This window comes from Gorilla gorilla, chromosome 13 (assembly GCF_029281585.2).
Source record: "Gorilla gorilla gorilla isolate KB3781 chromosome 13, NHGRI_mGorGor1-v2.1_pri, whole genome shotgun sequence".
Taxonomy (NCBI): domain Eukaryota; kingdom Metazoa; phylum Chordata; class Mammalia; order Primates; family Hominidae; genus Gorilla; species Gorilla gorilla.
In genome coordinates, this window is record NC_073237.2 from 130,769,435 (window position 1) to 130,786,720 (window position 17,286).

The 17,286-nt window shown below is 63.8% G+C and overlaps 1 protein-coding gene across 3 annotated transcripts in view; it reads left to right on the forward strand.

Moving 5' to 3' along the window:
• The window catches only part of RXRA (retinoid X receptor alpha), a 115,261-nt gene that overhangs the window by 81,838 nt on the left and 16,137 nt on the right, over positions 1–17,286 (forward strand). For all 3 annotated transcript variants that reach the window (XM_055349842.2, XM_063696855.1, XM_063696856.1), the window contains 4 exons: positions 453–603; positions 1,243–1,422; positions 9,410–9,579; positions 13,922–14,051. In XM_055349842.2, coding sequence (XP_055205817.2) covers positions 453–603; positions 1,243–1,422; positions 9,410–9,579; positions 13,922–14,051 — 631 coding nt within the window. The remainder of the gene's footprint in view (positions 1–452; positions 604–1,242; positions 1,423–9,409; positions 9,580–13,921; positions 14,052–17,286) is intronic.

The following is a 17,286-nucleotide window of genomic DNA, read 5'->3' on the forward strand; positions in this document are numbered from 1 at the left end:
TGGGAACTGGGCTTCGGCATCCTCATCTGTGGGTTGGGACCCCCCAGAGTGCCTGCCTCATGGAGTGTCCGGGGGCACCCAGCGGGGCTGGGCACTGCCAGGGGCTCAGTAATGAGAGGCAGCTCTCATTTAGGTGGGCAGCGGGCAGGGGGTTGCAAGCAGGGACCGCCCATGTGTTGGGGGGGGGGTGTCGAAGGTCCTTTTCCACAGAGGCCTGGGGTCTGCTGCGGGCGAGTCCTGAGGTTGCCACAGCCTCTGCTGGCCTTGCTGAGCAAGCACAGTGGCCCCGCTGCTCCGGAGCAGCGTGGCGGGTAGGGGGCACGGCCCTCTCTAGCCTCGGTGTCTATGTGTGAAGTTGGGGGTACAGCTGCGCCATCCTTGCTGCAGTGCTGTGGGGGACATAGGGACAAACCTGGTGTGCACCCCGCTGACTGCTGTGGTTGCCCCCCCAGCTCAGCTCACCCATGAACCCCGTCAGCAGCAGCGAGGACATCAAGCCCCCCCTGGGCCTCAATGGCGTCCTCAAGGTCCCCGCCCACCCCTCAGGAAACATGGCTTCCTTCACCAAGCACATCTGCGCCATCTGCGGGGACCGCTCCTCAGGTATCGCTGCTGTGGGGGCCAGGGTCTGGTGGGACAGGGTTGTCAGGCCACTGCAGGGTCTGGAGGCCTCTCCAAATCACCCTCCTGTGGGCCAAGCAGGACCCAAGGCCAGGGTGCAGGGAGGCAGGTGCCTGGGCCATGCCCCACTCCCAGGGCTCCGCGAGGCCATTCCAGGGTTCTCACGTCTGTGGGACAGTGAGTGTTGGGTGGGGTGGGGCACAGGGCAGCCTGAGGCTTCCGGAGAGGAGGTGGCTGCTGATGGCAAGGTCAGCATGGGGGCAGCCAGTGCTGCGCCTCCTCCCTTGGCTGGGTCTGGGCAAGGGGCCCGTGTTGTGCCACTGACCCCCAGCAGCCTGAGAGGGAAGAACGGGCTGCACAGTGCAGACACAGAGCAGGTGACTTGCCTGGGGCCCTGGTCCCTGGTGGGCTGGGATTTGTCCCTGCCCCACTCCCAAGCTGTCCTCGGAGGAGCAGAGAGAGTGAGGCTGGGGCCCAGTCTGAGCCCAGCAGGGGTCTGGAGACCAGCAGGTCCCTTTCTGAGGCCTGGCCCGCCAGCTGGTAGTGGCGGTGTTGGAGGGGGGGTGGGCTCCCTGCCGGGGCAGTGGGTGCTCCCCAGCCCTGCTCTGCCCTGTCCCGCAGGCAAGCACTACGGAGTGTACAGCTGCGAGGGGTGCAAGGGCTTCTTCAAGCGGACGGTGCGCAAGGACCTGACCTACACCTGCCGCGACAACAAGGACTGCCTGATTGACAAGCGGCAGCGGAACCGGTGCCAGTACTGCCGCTACCAGAAGTGCCTGGCCATGGGCATGAAGCGGGAAGGTAGGCCACGGCGTCGGGTGGGGGCGCGGGCAGGTGTTGGACAAACAGTGGGGCCCGGGCTTGTGCGTGGACGCCCGAGATGGACAACAGGGAGTGAGTGGCCCGGACAGAAGCATGGCAAGGCCAAGGCAGGAGTGGGGGCAGGGCCCAGTGCATGGGCACACGTGCGGCCCAGAGCGTGGGCACACATGGGTCCTGGGCGGCATGTTCTGGCTGGCGTTGGCTGTCCAGTGAGGGGATGGTCAAGGAGACCCTCAGGTGGCACTGCTTAGGTTGGAGAGGTGGAGTGGGGGCATCTTCTGAGCTGTTGGATGCCAGGGGCGGTCCCGGGCCGGCTTCCTCCCGAGGCCAACTGTGCTGCACCCCGCAGGGCCGCCGGATGGCCCCCAGGCTCTTGGAGCAGTTCCTCCTTTCCTTTTATTTTTGTGCTCGTCTTATTAACAAATCTCTGTCGGGGCGGTTTGCAGGGAAGTCCCTCCCCCGATGTCACCGAAATTGTCAAGTCATCCAGCCAGACTTGGGTTGGAGTCCCGGGCCCCACAGGCACTGTGACTTCCCAGTCCTGGCTGGCTGTGGTCCTCAGTTTCCCCATCTGTCACATCCCCTTTCCCTCTCAGGTTTGGTGATTCCTGGCCTCTTAGTGGGTCCCTGGGTCATGGTTTGCACACACGTTTGGGGGTGTGCCTCAATTCCTCCCATCGGGTCCCGTGCCCTGGGCCTTGTGGGGGTGGGAGGTGCTGTCTGGGGTGAAGATCTGTTGGTCTGTCCCCGTCCCCCCGCTCTGCAGGACACCCTTCCTCTGTCCTCTGCCGTGCTGCTCCTGAGGCCCAACACCTGTGTGGCTGGTGTGTCTTACTTCCTCCCCGCCAGCCCCTGGTGGGGTCCCCAAACGGGACCCACACCACTGTCTCACCGTCAGGGATGTCCTGAGTGGCCGCCTTGGTGCTGCAGTTTCATTTCATCATCTCTCTTGTGTGTGTCTTCTCAGCCTCAACGGTCCTGTTGAGAAATCAGAGCCTCTGCCAGGCACCGTGCTCCTGGAGGGTGTCCTCCTTGGGCTGCGAGGCTGAGTGTGGTGTATGGGCTGGTGTGAGGTCCTTGTGCCTGCATAGCACAGCTGCCTTCCAGAGCTGGTGTGGCCATGCCCAGTGCTGCCAGTCAGGCCTTTCTGATGGGGATTCGTGTTTCACGGAGTGCTGACGTTTGCTCAGGCCCACCCTTTGCTGTGCAGGTTGGGAAACTGCGGGCAGACGGTTCAAGCCTTGCTCAGGGTCACATGCTGGGCCCTGGCCCCCATCCAGACCTTGTTGCTTTCACCAGAGGGCAGAGGAGCATGTGCCCAGCCTGGAGAGGTGTGTGTCCAGCCTGGAGAGGTGTGGGCCCAGTCCTGTTCTTCCAGGTGCCTGGTGTGGGCAGGGAGGCTTGCTGTGGTGGCAGGTGCAGCCTTGTCCCTGGAAGATGGAAACTGGGACAGGGGCAGGCATGGTAGGCAGTGGCCGGGGCCCCTGTGCCCAGGCGTGGAGACTGGCCTGTTCTGGGGTGGAGGCCCGAGGCGTGGCCGGAGCTGGGGGGTAAGGCCTCGTGTGCAGCCTTAGCCTGGCAGTCTCTGTGAGGATGCCACAGCACAGAGAGCTTGGTTTAGCCGAGACCACTCTCAGATCCTGGGGGCTTCAGGGAGACCCCTGCGAGCTTGGGGGCAGATGAGAGCGCTGTGCATGGCTGATGCCCGGCTTGGGCCTGCAGCAGTAAGCTTGCTGTCCTTTGAAAGTGATCATCAGATAACCAGGGGGGGCCCAGGGGGCAGCCAGCGCAGGCTTAGGGGAAGCTCAAGCACTGTGGGAGCCCAGAGGAGGCACCTGACCCTGCCTCGGGCACCCGGTGAGACGCAGGCAGGCAGGAGGTCTGTTGACGCCTGAGGAATGAAAAGGTGTCGGCACCACAGGCCTGGCTGCAGGGAGCAGTGTCCGTGAAGTCTGAGGCTGTCATCACACCCGGCCCTCGGAAGTCGGTGATGGCCTTTCTGAGCCCCGTCCCGGACCCTCCAGGCTGCACTGACTCCTTCCTAAGGCCCTGCAGCCCAGTCATCCATGTGCCTGGGATCATCAGACTCCAGCTGCCTGGGCCCCTCAAAGCCTGGGGACGACACCCCATCCCATCCCAGTGGAACCGTGCAGTGTTGGGGCTGGGGGGACCTGGAGTCACCTGGTCAGACCGCTCCCCTGATGCCCATCGGTGACTGGGTCCTGTTAGGAGCAGCCCATGTGGGGGACCACCCTGGACACCCCCTTCCTGATCCCCACACATGGTCTCACTCGCCCCATACCTGTGAGACAGAGAAATGGGGTATAGAGAGGTGAGCCGTGGGGAGGTCTGAGGGCCAGCACCAGGTGTGGCCCCCGTTTCTTGCCGGTCCTTCCTGCTTCCGGTCCTTCCTCTTGGCAGCGCATAGCCCTGGAGACCAGACTTAGGGCCGTGAGAGAAACTGCTGCTGCTGTCAAGGGACCTCCTCCCCTTTGCCTCCAGCAGGATTCTGAGGCGTGAACTGGCAGTCAGAATGCTGCCGAGCGCTCTCGCCCGAAACGCTGCTGCAGAACTCAGCCTCAGCGTGGAGGGCACCTCTGCGTGGGCGGTGAGGAGGCGGTGAGGCCCCCGTGCCAAACGTGCCCTGCTGCCAGTGCCTCTCCTTGTGCACAGGGGGAGTCTCTTGCCTCCCCCAGCCTGGCTGTGTGGGCTGCACAACCAGGCCTGTGGAGCTCCTTACTCTTGGGCAGTAACGGGGCCCCTGGTGCAGCCTAGGCACTCGCCCTGCAGGGACCCCACGTGGAAACGGTGGCTGGGAGGGCTTGGCAGGCACCCTCCTCCCCGGCCTGCGTCTGGGTGCTGGGCAAGACCCCTTGGCTCCAGATGGGTCCTGAAGTGCAGAGCACCCCCCTCTCTCGGGCAAACCACTGCAAGGCAGGCTCCCCGACAGCGGAGGGCAGGGCTGTTGGCTGCATGGGTGAGGCATTGCAGCAGCCGTGGAGAAAGCTATGGGGCCAAGCTGGCCAACACTAGGTGCATGTGGCCCAGAGCATGCAGGATGGGAGCTGTCGGCTCTGGGGACTGAGCCCTCCTAAGTGTCAGGCCCCCTGGCGGGCAGCTCCGCCCACTGGCCTTGGTGTCAAGTGGTTCCTCAGCCCGGTTTGTGATCAGACCCCTAGAAACAGGCTGGAGCTGAGGCGTCGCATCCCAGTGCAGTGCTGCGAGGGAGTCGCCTGGGGTTGGTCCCAGGGCTGGCTGAAGGCAGGATGGCCCAGGTGCCCCCATGCGGTGACTCTGCCCCCGGCAAGGGCCCACTCTGGCTCTGGGGCAGATGGGTTCCCACCCCTATGCGGTAGGATACCACAGGCTGATAGCATCTCGGGTTGGGCAATGGGGCCTGCACGCGCAGGCAGCCACCAGGAGGGACTCGTTCCGCAGCATTCCCGGGACCAGGGGTGGGCAGAGGTGGGGGGACGCGCAGTGGGGGGTGTTGGCCGTCTGCCAAGCTGAGCCTGGGCCTGTTTGCTGACGCCGGGGAGGGGGCAGGGCTTGGGGGTCCCGCAGGGACACGTGCTCTGATGGGGAAGACAGGCCTCACCCTTGGGGGTTCCCAGTCCGATGGAAAAGACCTAGCTTCCACCCAGGGTCGTGGGGGGAGACATTGGTCTAGAGGGGGCAGTGGCTGTCCCCCATTCTGCTTCCTCCTCCTCCCTCAGGAAGGCTGCTTCCCATTTCCTTCCTGCCTGCCTTTGCTTCCTGTGCCCACCCTCCAGCTCTGAAGGACTGGGTGTGGAAACAGCAGGGTCTGGCGTGTGTGCACCTATGTGTGCACGTGTGTGCATGTGCGTGCACTGCAGGGATGTGGCTGACCCACAGGTCTCTGCTGTGGGAAGGGAGCCCCGGCTGGGCTCGAGTGTGGCCCTCTTGCCTTCTGGCCTGTGACACTGGGCAAGTGACCTTGCCTCGCCCAGTCCTCAGGTTCCTCATCTGTGATGGGCTGGGGGCATCAGGAAGACCCCTGCGAGCTTGGGGGTGGATGAGAGCGCTGTGCGTGGCTGGTGGTGGGGTTGGAGAGCAGTGGGTGTGGTATGTCTGTGTGGTGTATGGGTGTGCGTGTGGTGTGTGTGTGATATGTCTGTGGTGTGGTATGTGTGGTGTGGTATGGTCTCTGTGTGTCTGTGTGTGTGTGTATGTCTGCATGGTTTGTGTGCACGTGTGTGTGCACGGTTCTCGTGTTCTGATGCCTTGCTCTAGGTTGAAGCCCTGGAGGGAAGGTAAGTCACTCCCTTTAGAGACTCTAGCTTGCCGTGTGGCCTCTGGCGCTGCTCTCTGGGTCTCTGTCTCCCCACCCTTAAGAGGAGGCCAGAATAGTTTGGTGGAGTTCGGTCCTGCCTGTCTTGGGCCCAGCCCTGGGCTGCACAAGGGATGGAGGAAGGACTCAGCCATTGCCACTACCCAAGCCAGAGGAGCCAGTGGGCCTGGGGATGCCCCTGGGCTCCGACATGCCTGCCTCGGAGCTGTCTGCCCTTCCCCAGACCCCCTCCCTCCTGCTTGACCCTGAGGGGCTGTGGCAGGTCAGAGATGTCCTTTGCTTCTGAGGGGCTGCTGCACCCTGAGTCCTAGGCCAGCTTGTCTCTGGGGGCCTGGGACCCCAGTGATGCTGGGGAGGGTCCGCCTGGGCAGGAGTCTCAGGTCTTCCTGGGAGGACTGGGCTGCGGTGTGTGAGTCTCCTCTGCCTCCGAGCAGCCTCCCCCGTGCCTCCACTCCGCCTCCTCCAGCCGCCGCGCTCTGGTCTGGAGGGTAAAGAGGCTCTGTGTTTACAGACACCTCCCGCCCGGCCTCCGGCGCCAGCGGAACATGAGTCAAGCATGACTTCGTCTAGAAGGTGATTGTGCTGGCAAAGCATAAATCCCGGCCCCTCCTGCCCCCCAGCCTATAAATAAAGCGATCATATTTATAATGATGCTGGGCAGAGCTGCCAGGCCCTTCACAGCTTCAAAGTGCTTCACAAAACACTCGCTAATTAATTCTCGGCTGCCCTGGCGGAGGAGGCAGGTGCCAAGGAGCCCAGCTCCAGGCACCTGGGGAGAACTGGCAGCAAGGCCCCTCGCTCAGGGCCACCCTTGTCTGGGGCTCCCCATGCCCTGGGGCTACCTCTGAGCAGGAGAAAATCCCTGGCACCGGGCCGGGCTGGCGCGTGGGGTGGGAGGCTCCGGTGACAGCTCTGAGTACCTCCAGGCCCCCCGTGTGCTGGCGCTTCCTCTTGGAGCCATCCTGGGGGTGGGCGCTGTGATTTTCATCTTACGGATGAGGGAGCCAAGGCACAGAGAGGTCAGGGGACTTGGCCGGGGCCACACGGCTGCTTGGGCTGTGGCAGGCTAGCAGGCTCCGTGGGGCTGGGGTTGTCGGATCCCAGGGCCTGCAGCTTTAGGCTGCTCACTGTTTTGAGCGCTCAGCCCTGCCCCTTTGGCTCTCAGGGCCTCAGCTTCGCCACTGGGAAGACAGCAGTGCCAGCTACGTCTTGGCACTGAGACTTTAGAATTCTGCCCTTGCTTCCCATGCTTAGGGTCTCAGGGACCTGGGCCAGTGGAGGTGCCGTACCCCTCAGCTCAGATGCTGGCTGAGATCTGCGTGTGCAGGGGCTTCCTGCCCCGGGGGCTGCTCAGCATGGGTGGGGTCGGCTCTATAGGCTCAGGACCCTGTACGGAGGGTCGTGTCAGTAGGGACCCCGCCCCGGATGAGCACCGCCCTCTGGAGGGCTCATGGAAGTCACATGTGGGGGCTGACCGGAGCCTTCTGCAGCCCCTGCCAGACCCTTGCCGTTTGCCCACCAGCCCTGCTCCCCATCCTGCCCCCACCCACCATCAGGTTTCCAGTAGGGCCAGGCCTGTGCATGCCGACTGCGGGGTCCCTGGCTGGCTCCTGGGCCTGGTTGGTGTATCCTGAAGCTGGGGATGGGCCTCCCCGCCTGAGTCTCCCTGTGTGGGTGGAAGTCCCTCGCTCAAGCCAGTGGGCCATGCAGGAAACTGTTGGCACAGGGTGGCTGAGCGGCATCCACGTGGGGCTGTTACAGAGCTGTGGCGGCATGAAGGGAATCAGGCAGGACTGGGGACCCTGGGCCTGGGTGTGTGAAGGGAGGGGCTTGCAGAGCCCCGAGACGGCTGCTCAGTGGGAGCTGTAGCTTCAGGAGAAAGTGGCGGCTGACACCGTGGCGGGTAGGGGCAGGGAGGGTGCCACAGGCGCAGATATGTTCTCCCACCGTTTGCCAAACCCATCTGGAAGCCAGAGGGTGGGATGGGACATGGTCAGTCCATGGGTGGCTGGTGCCTGTGAGTACCCCAGGTGTTCTGCCCACCATCGAGACATCCTAGAGGGGCTGGGATGAGCCCCGCCATAGGCCCAGAGAGGTGGCAGCTTCAGGAACCCCTCTGCCAGGCCATACCCTTGGGCCCTTAGGAGGGCACCATCCTAGGCCTCAGACCAGGAGGAGAAGGGGCCTGGGTCAGGGACTACCCAGCCCAGCACACTGGCAGGAGGGCACAAGGGAGGGAGGAACTGACCCCAGGTCCGTGTCTGAGCTCGGAGGAGATACGGTGGGAGGGGCATTTCCAGGGTGAGAGTGGAGAGGCCTTGACTGGAGTAGGGGCGTGGAGCTGTGCTGGACAGAGGTGGCCGCAGGACCCCATGGTCGCTGTTGCTTTTCTGGCTCTGTGGTTTACTCACTTAGACCAGTCATTTTCTCTCTCAGCCGTAGTTTTCTCACCGGTACAATGGGGTAATGTGAGTGCCCGCCCTGTGGGGCGGTGTTGGGGTTGTTGGGTGGTGGATGGAATAGAAGGAGGTGGTGGGGTTGGGGACCAGAGCCCCAGCTCAGGACTTTCAGGGAAGGGGACGTGTCTCGGGGGAACCGCCCATAAGCCAAGTGGACTCTTCTATCCAAATTCCATCTGGGTCCTAGCCTGTCCCCCGGCACTTGGGATCCCCAGATAGGCTGACAGAGGGGCTGAGGTGGCTTCCTCAGTGTTCAAAGTGGACACTCGAGGAAGGCAAATCCAGGTGGAGGTAAGCTGGGGGCGGGAGGAGCCTCATGCGCCTGGGCAGCCAGGGCTCATGCCTCAGGCCCCTTCGCTGAGTGCCCACCCCCAGGGCTGATGAGAGTCAGCTGACCGGAGCCCATGCCTGGTGCAGATCCTGCTGCCTGCAAGCATCGCTCTATTTTGTCATAATGCTCGGCCTCTGGTTCCCCCCGCGTGGCTGCTTCCTGGGGCAGATTGAAAGGCATCTCGGTGCCCTGCATGGGGCATGGTCGGTGGAGCTGGGTGGGCCGTCTCTGTGTGGCCAGGGTGGGGCCGGGCGCCTGCCCTCCATTTCTGGCAGGGCTCAGTGTCCTTGGGAGGGGCGTGGGGTCTGCAGGTGCACGGTTTCCTGCTTGCCCAGGTGTCTCTGAGCCTGTCCCCCCCGCCCCCCCGGATGTTCCCCTTGCCCAGGCCCTCAGCCAGCACGGGTGCCCCTGTGCTGCCTCATGAGCATGCTCTGCTCTGCTTCTGGGCCTTTGCAGGGATCGTGTCTCCAGCCTGAGCCATGATTCCTCTGCAACCTCCTCTTCCAGTCACATCGACACCTCTTCCAGGAAGGCTTCCTGGTTCTCCCTGAGTCCATAGACCGTCAGGACCTTTCTCGCCCCATGTTGGGGTCTCTGCTGCACTGTCTCCTTCCAGGCCCCAGGCAGGCTCCTGGTGTGAACATTAATTGGAATTAATGAGAGTTGGTCTCTGTTCTCAGAGCACACAGCCACACGGAGGCCAGGCCTGGGGCAGAGACGGGGTCTCCATCACCCAGTGCTGGTGGGGATGCTGGTGTTGTGGGTGACTTGGCTGGGAGCTGGCACCACCCGGCCAGGACAGCCTTCCCTGGGAGCCACTGGCCGGGCTGAGCGTGGGGCTCACCTGCGCCTCCCGGGTTGTAGCCGTGCAGGAGGAGCGGCAGCGTGGCAAGGACCGGAACGAGAATGAGGTGGAGTCGACCAGCAGCGCCAACGAGGACATGCCGGTGGAGAGGATCCTGGAGGCTGAGCTGGCCGTGGAGCCCAAGACCGAGACCTATGTGGAGGCAAACATGGGGCTGAACCCCAGCTCGGTGAGTTGCAGCCTGTGCAGGGGTGGGCAGCCTCACATGCCTCAGTTTCCCTCACTCACTCACCCTCCCACCTGAGCAGCTGATGAGCCAGAGAGGTCCTGGGGGCTGCCCTGGGCCCTGTGGCTGCCTCAGCTCGGCCTCTTACCTGAGGTGACCCCGTGGGCCCCTCACCCCAGCTGGGCGGCACTCTCCTCTCCTGGCCCATGCACGAGTAGCCCACGGGGCAGGGGCCAGGGGCCAGGGGCCCGGGGCCCTGCAGCCACATCATCCTCCTCGGCCATCTCTGCTGGGGCCTCAGCCGCCGTGTCCCCTCGGAGTTTGGCCTGTCTCGGTGCAGAGGCTGTCCCTGCTCCCCGGTGCCACTTGGAAAAGGTATGGGAGGAGGCCAAGCCCCCAGCAAGAGGCTCTGCAGGTTGGTTCCAGGGCTGGCTCTGCCAGCAGCTGTGTGGCCCTGGGCAGGTGCCCGGCAGTCGCGGTGGCTGCTGTTGATACAGGAAGCAGCTCTGCAGCCCCCCAGCTGGTCACCCCCATGCTGACCCTCCTGCCCCCTCCCACCCCAACAGCCTCAAGGGGAGGAGGATTGGGTGGGCCGCAGCCCTGGTCCCGGGCTCTTCTCCTGGGCTGGCTCCAGCTGGTCCTGGAGGTGTTGGATTCAAGACCCCCTGGCCTCGCCCTCCTCTCCTTGGACCCTCCCTGTTACTGGCTCGCTCCCTGTGGCATCTTTGCTTCTGGCTGTGGCCTTGCCAGGGAGGGCAGCACAGGGGCATTCTGAGCCCCTCCTACCCTACCCTAAGGCCTAGGAACCTGTGCTGCTTGGGAACCATTGCTCCCTGGTGAGCTTGTCTGGCTGGGAGACCCCACCTGTCCCAGGCCCCACTGAGGGGGTGGCTCCAGCTGTGCCTGGGGTTGGGCAGGTGAGCTCCTGGCCGCCCGTGTGAAGGTTCAGGACTGTGCAGTAAGCTTCCTGCTGCCGGGGACCTGGGTCCAGCTGGCCCTCAGGGCCCATGTGTCTTTCGCCGTGGTCACCATGGTGTCCAGTCTTCATCTGTGTCTCCGTGTGGGTTTGGGGCTGGGACCAGAGCCCTGTGGCCACCGAAGACCTTGTACAGGCCGACCATGAGGTTGCCCCAACTTCTGTCCCTCTGTGGGCCCAGGCACACCAGCCTGCCCTCCGTGCGGGGTGCGCCCTGCAGGTCACTGTCTCCCCACCCGCCAGGGCCTTCGTGCTTGCAGCTCACGTGGCCTGGAACTGGGCCCTGTGGCTCTTCCCCAGGCTTTGGTCTCAGCTGAGGTACCTCCGGCCTTCATCTGTGCCCCTGCCAGGGTGGGGACTGCCCCTGTGATGTGGGCTGAGAGCACCTGATCTTTTCTCTGTGGCCCCTGGCACTGGCCACCACAGGGTGAGGTGTGTTCACAGGGTAAGGTGTGTGGTGGGTTAATTTCTGCCCCCACGAGGCTGCTGGTGATGGCTGTGCTGCTCCTCACCACCAGCTTCTGTCAAGGACAGCGACCCCACCCTGCTCGTTGGCACTCACACAAGGCCGGCACCCCCACTGCCTCTGCCTGTCTGAGGGTGGGGGTCTGCTCTTGTCTGAGGCCCCGTGGCTGGGTCAGGGCCACCCTGCTTCCCTGCCCTTTCTGGATAGGACAACCCGGTGCCCCCACGTCCCCGGCTCTGCTCAGACCTCTACTCTGGCTGGGGGCTGGGGCTGCCCAGCTTGGGGGAAGATGAATGGGACCCCGACAGCAGGCACCGTTCTTTCCGGAGAAACCCTCCCCGTGAGTGACAGGCACAGACCCACCCCCAGCCCTGGCTGGTCTGCACGCATGCCCTGCCCTGCTCCCGCCTCACCAGCCCCGTGGAGGGCAGGGGAGGGAGGGTGGCTGTGAGGGTTTCATGATCCAGCAGAAAATCCAGAAGCAAGTTTGGCGGATGCACAGAGGGCTGCCAAGTTTTTATTTCGTGAAGGACATTATCTGGGGGGGAATCTGCCATCTGCTCTCTCCACCACTGCCTGAAAGTTCAGGGAGTTTAGAACCACGGAGGCAGGCAGGGCTCGCTGGGGATAAAGGACACGTCTTCCATGGGGAGGGGGTCTCTTCTGTGCCCGCTCGCTCCCTGCTCTGTCTCATCTCACACTGAACGCTCCTCTGTGGACTGGCCTGGGTCCAACTTCCAGAACCGCTCACTGGGCCCCTTCTCTCAGATGGGCAAACTGAGGTCCAGAGAGGGGGCGACCTGCCCAGCATCACAGTCCTGGTGCCTGGTTTCTCCCCAGCGTGGGGCAGGGCCTGGGTGGGTCCTGTGGACACTTCTAGGCAGGAGTAGAGCCCATCACGTGCCTTCTGTTACATGAGGCATGTTGGATCTCCAGGCGAGAGTGGGAGGCTCACAGAGGTTAATCCTTTCCCCAGGCCACACAGGGAGGTGGAGCCAGGATCCTGCACTGTCCCTCCCTACCTAGGGGACCCCTCTAGGCCTAGCCCTGCTGGTACTGGAGCGAGAGCCTCACACCTGCCGGGAGTGTGCCTCCTCCTCCGCTCCGGCCTCCTGGCTCTCAGCCTGCCACATTCTGCTCCCTGTGGCCAGCTGTGCACACTGCAGGCACATGACAAATGGTGACCCGTGTGCCCACTCCTGCAGAGGTCCCAGCCAGCCCAGGAGGGCTTGAGGCTCTCCTTCCTACCCATGGCACCAGCCTGTCACCTGGGCCTGCTCTGGGCCCCGTCTTGGCTTCCGAGAGTGGCTGGCTAGTGGCTGGGAAGTTCCTGGGTACAAGGATCCCCAGCAGAGCCACTGCTGCAGACACGGTGCTCAGGGCTGGTTCCCATATCCCCCCGCCCCTGCCAGGCCTGCTTCATCCTTTCTCAGGGATGCCCTGCAGCCGATGGGCAGGCGAGAAGGACGGGCCCCTTTCAGCCCCCAGCGTGACAGGAGGAGAGGCTGAGGCTGAGAAGCCAGCCTGGCTGTGGCAGGCCTGGGGGGCGCTGGGCACAGAGCCGGGAGCCCTGTGAGTGCTGGGGGCTGTGGATGCTGCTGATGGAAGGTTTGTGGAGGAATAAGTGAGTCTGTGTAGACTGTGGTCAACCCCACTCAGCCGAGGGATCCCACCCCTGTGTATACCCCTTCTGGCTCAGGCCCCCAAGGGCTGCCCTGCCCTCTTCCGAGGGTCCTGGCGAGTCTCTGTGCCATTCCTCAGGGGCCTTCTCACTCCGCCCTCAGAGGCCTTTCCCGCCGGGCACTGCGTTTAGGCTGCATGTCTCTGACGAGCAGATGGTTTCTGTTGGTGGAAGCTCTTCAAAGGGAGGCATTTTTCTGCTTGGCAGATGCCCTGAAGTGAGGGATCCCCGAATCCTATTCACAGTCGTTATTCCTGCAGCGGCACCACTGAGGGGGCCGTCTTCTGAGTTCCCATTGCTCAGGACACAGAAGGTCTGTGACCCAAGCCCCACCTGCCAGGAGCTGAGGAGGGGCCTCCCCTCCTGCCCTGTTCAAGGCTGCCTGGGTCCCCTCATCTGTGAGACTGAATGGCCCCCTTCCGGCTAGGACTTTCCAAAGGAGCCGTGAATGCCGCTGTCTCTGTGCCTGGGGCCTGGTGTCTCAGCCGAGGCTCCTGCCCTCCTGAGCTCCCACATCCATGCCTGATGGAACGTGAGAGGCCAGCCCTGTTCCCAGCGTGGGCCACCGTGGCCATCAGAGATGAAGGCGGTTGGTCCCACCCTGCTCCAGTGCTGCCCATATCCAGTTTCGTCAGCTCGCCGCACCTGCCTTCCAGAGCTGTGGGAGAGACTCACGCATCCTGCTGTAACCCAGTGGCTGGAAACAACACACATTTTATTATCTGACTGTTCTGTGGCCAGAGAGCCAGTCTTGCCGGGCTGACATCAAGGTGCCTGCCGGCTGGCTCCTGGAGGCTCTGCTGGGGAGTCTGCCCCGGCCTCTGCTTCTGGGGCTGCCACATTCCTTGGCTTGTGGCCTCTTCTTCCACCTTCAAACCCAGCAGTGTCTCTCTCCCCTTGGGCCCCAGCGTCTGTGATCTCATCTCTTCCTCTGACCCTCCTGCCTCCCTCTCATAGACCCCTTGCAATGACCCTGGGTCCCCCCAGTGGTGCAGGCTTACCCCCCAATGTCAGGCCACACCCAGTCACCTCTGCCAAGCCCCATATGCCGTGCAAGGTCGCGTAGTCCCAGGTTCCGGGGATTGGGGCCTGGGCATCTTTGGGGGCCGTATTCAGCGTCCTGCATGGGCCCAGCGTGTCGGGCAGGGCCTGGTCTGGGCTGTGTTCGGTCAGTACACTGGCTTCTGGGACTGAATGTCCTGCTCTTCTTCCTCCACTGCAGCCGAACGACCCTGTCACCAACATTTGCCAAGCAGCCGACAAGCAGCTCTTCACCCTGGTGGAGTGGGCCAAGCGGATCCCACACTTCTCAGAGCTGCCCCTGGACGACCAGGTCATCCTGCTGCGGGCAGGTGAGTGGCGAGGCCTAGGTGGGGATGGGGATGCCATGCAGATGGGACACGTACCAGGACACTCCCCCCTCCCGGAATACACCCCACTCCCGGGACACTCCCCCGTCCTGGGACACTCCCCCCTCCCAGGACCCACTCCTACCTCCCGGGACACTCCCCCTTTCCGGAACACACTCCCCCCTCCCTGGATGCTCCCATCTCCCAGGGCGCTCCCCTCTCCCAGGACACTCCCGACTCCTGGGACACACTTCTACCTCCCGGGACACTCCCCTCTCCTGGGACACACTTCCCCCTCCTGGGACAATACTCCCCACTCCTGGGATGCTCCCATCTCCTGGGACGCTCCGCGCTCCCAGGACACACTCTTACTTCCTGGGACGCTCCCCTTTCCCGGGACACTCCCCACTCCTGGGACACTACCCCCTCCCGGAACACACTCCCCGCTACCGGGACACTCCCCCCTCCCCGGACACTCACCCCTCCAGGGACACTCCCCCCTCCCGGGACACTCCCCCGTCCCGTGACATTCCACTCTCCCTGGACGCTCCCCTCTCCCCGGACACTCCCCACTCCCGGGACACACTCTCTGCTACCGGGACACTCCCCCCTCCCAGGACACTCCCCTCTCCCAGGACACTCCCCACTCCCGGGACACTCCCCACTCCCGGGACACTCCCCCCTCCCAGGACACTCCCCTCTCCCAGGACACTCCCCTCTCCCAGGACACTCCCCCCTCCCGGGACACTCCCCCCTCCTGGGACACTCCCCCGTCCCATGACATTCCACTCTCCCTGGACACTCCCCCCTCCCAGGACACTCCCCTCTCCCAGGACACTCCCCACTCCCGGGACACTCCCCACTCCCGGGACACTCCCCTCTCCCAGGACAGTCCCCACTCCCAGGACACTCCCCTCTCCCAGGACACTCCCCCCTCCCAGGACACTCCCCACTCCCGGGACACTCCCCTCTCCCGGGACACTCCCCACTCCCGGGACACTCCCCCCTCCCGGGACACTCCCCACTCCCGGGACACTCCCCACTCCCGGGACACTCCCCACTCCCGGGACACTCCCCCGTCCTGGGACCTCCTGTGGACTCTATGGGACTGTTAGGGGAAGGGCCTGGGGCCTCAGTTTCCCTCCATCTCTCATAAGGAGGTGTACCATGCAGGGTCTCTCAGTGGCCTTCAGAGAGGTAATGGGCTGTCGGTGGAGGTTTGGGGGCTCTGGAGAGGGAGGCTGGGTGTGTTCAAGGGGCTGCCCAGGAGAGCCATGTGCTCTCTGCCCTTCTCCTCCCACTCCAAGGCCGCAGCTGTCTTTCCGTGCGGTAATGGTGATGCACGGAGCCACTGCACAGAAATGCCTGCTCAACGCGCATCACACTCCCCGTGATGCCATGCGGCGGCCAGGACGGTGGCTGGGAGCTCAGCTTTGGGGTTTTGGGGTCAGGTTGGCAGTGGAAGCCTGGATGGGGCAGGCCCCCCCAAAGCTGGTCCCCCACCTGGAAAGGGGGTGTGAGGGGCGTGCTGACTGGGGCTGGTTCTTGCCGAGTCAGCCGGGGTAGCTGTGAGGCCAGGCTGTTAGTGGAGTTTCCTGCTGGTGAAGCAACACGTTGGGTGCCCAGGTCTGCCCTCACTGCCCGACGATGGTGCTGGTCACTGTCCCATGTCCCCCTGGGCCCAAGAAGCCAAGCTCCCTTAGGGCCGGGTGTCCCAGCTGCCTAGTGGCCCGCTACCGCACTGTGGGCTCCGCCGCCTCAGCCCGACTGGGGAGCCTCAGCCCATACAAGGCGGCTCGTAAGTGACAAGTGGAGAAGACACAGCCAAACAGAGACGGGCTCCCTGTGAAGCAGGGAATGTTCTGGAAGTTGCTTGGGTCAGGGCTGTGACCACACAGGCTGTGTGTATAGGGCCTGGTGCCGTCGCCACCCTCCTGGAAGGACTCTTCTGGCCATACTGGGCCCCGCCGGAGGAGCCAGGATAATCTCCCATCTCAAAGTCCTTGACTTAATCCCGCTGGCCTCGTGTCTGGTGGGTCCTTGCCCCTCTGGGCCTGAGGCATGTGGCCGTCTGCCGTTGCGGGCTCAGACTTCTTTCAGGGTGTGGTGAGTATTCCGCCTGCCAAGGGAACCCTGCCCTTGTTTGCAGGGGCTCCCCCAGAACCCTCGGTTCAGAGCCCCTGGCTTTGCCAGCTGCAGGCCTGCCTGACCCCAGTGGTCCTTGGAGAGATAGCCAAGGCTTTTGCTGAGAGAGGACGGTGCCCCCACCCCGCCCCAACCCACCAGGCTGATCCAGAGAACAGCCGGCCGCACGCAGCTCTTTTCCTGGGGACCCCAGATGGTTGTACACTGGGGGCCTGGCGGAGGTCCGAGTCGGGTTGGATGGTTGTGTCCGTCGCCATGTTTGTGTGGTGCCTGGCCCTGCGGTCCCATGTTCTGGCAGCTTCTGGCTCCAGCCTCAGCCTGTGTGGGGTGGTCGTGGCGGAGTGCGGTGCTGAGGGCCTGCGTGGGGTGATCGTGGCGGAGTGCGGTGCTGAGGGCCTGCGTGGGGTGGTCGTGGCGGAGTGCGGTGCTGAGGGCCTGCATGGGGTGTTCGTGGCGGAGTGCGGTGCTGAGGTTAGAGGGCTTCTGTGGCTGTCCCTCTTAGGTGGGCACCTGCCTGTGGTCTCCCTGCAGCTGGGGTGGGGGCTCCCCGCAAGGCCCTTCTCTTAGCCCAGAGCCCTGGTGCCGTGAGTCCCCAGTCCCTTCTAGGATGCCTGGAAAGCCGTCCCGTGGCATCTCTGCGAGGGTGGCCTCTGCTCCTGCCCAGCGGCTCTTTCCGGGAGATCTCTGCTGCTGCATGTCTCTGAGTGGGACCCCCAGCCTGACCTCCCCCTGGGCCCCCACTGAGGTCCTTGCTGCCCTGTCTCCAGTGGGCCCTGCTCATGCATGCTGCTGGCTTCAAGGGCCGCATGGTGAGGTCTGAAGCTGCATTTCCGGCATGAGTCCCAGCCCCACTGCCCACGAGCGGCTGACCTTGGCTGAGTCACTTACTCTCTGTGCCTCAGTGTCCTTGTGTGTTCTGTCTGCCGGGGCCAGCAGCTCACCCATCAGGTGGTCTCCCCAAGCCCCAGTAAGGTCCACTGAAGCACACGTCCAATTCAGATGTGGAACACTGGAGTTTGAAGCCTGCACTGGCCAAGTGGCTGCAGAGGACCTGGGTTAACCCCAAGGATACACTGTGCCTGACTGGTGCTGG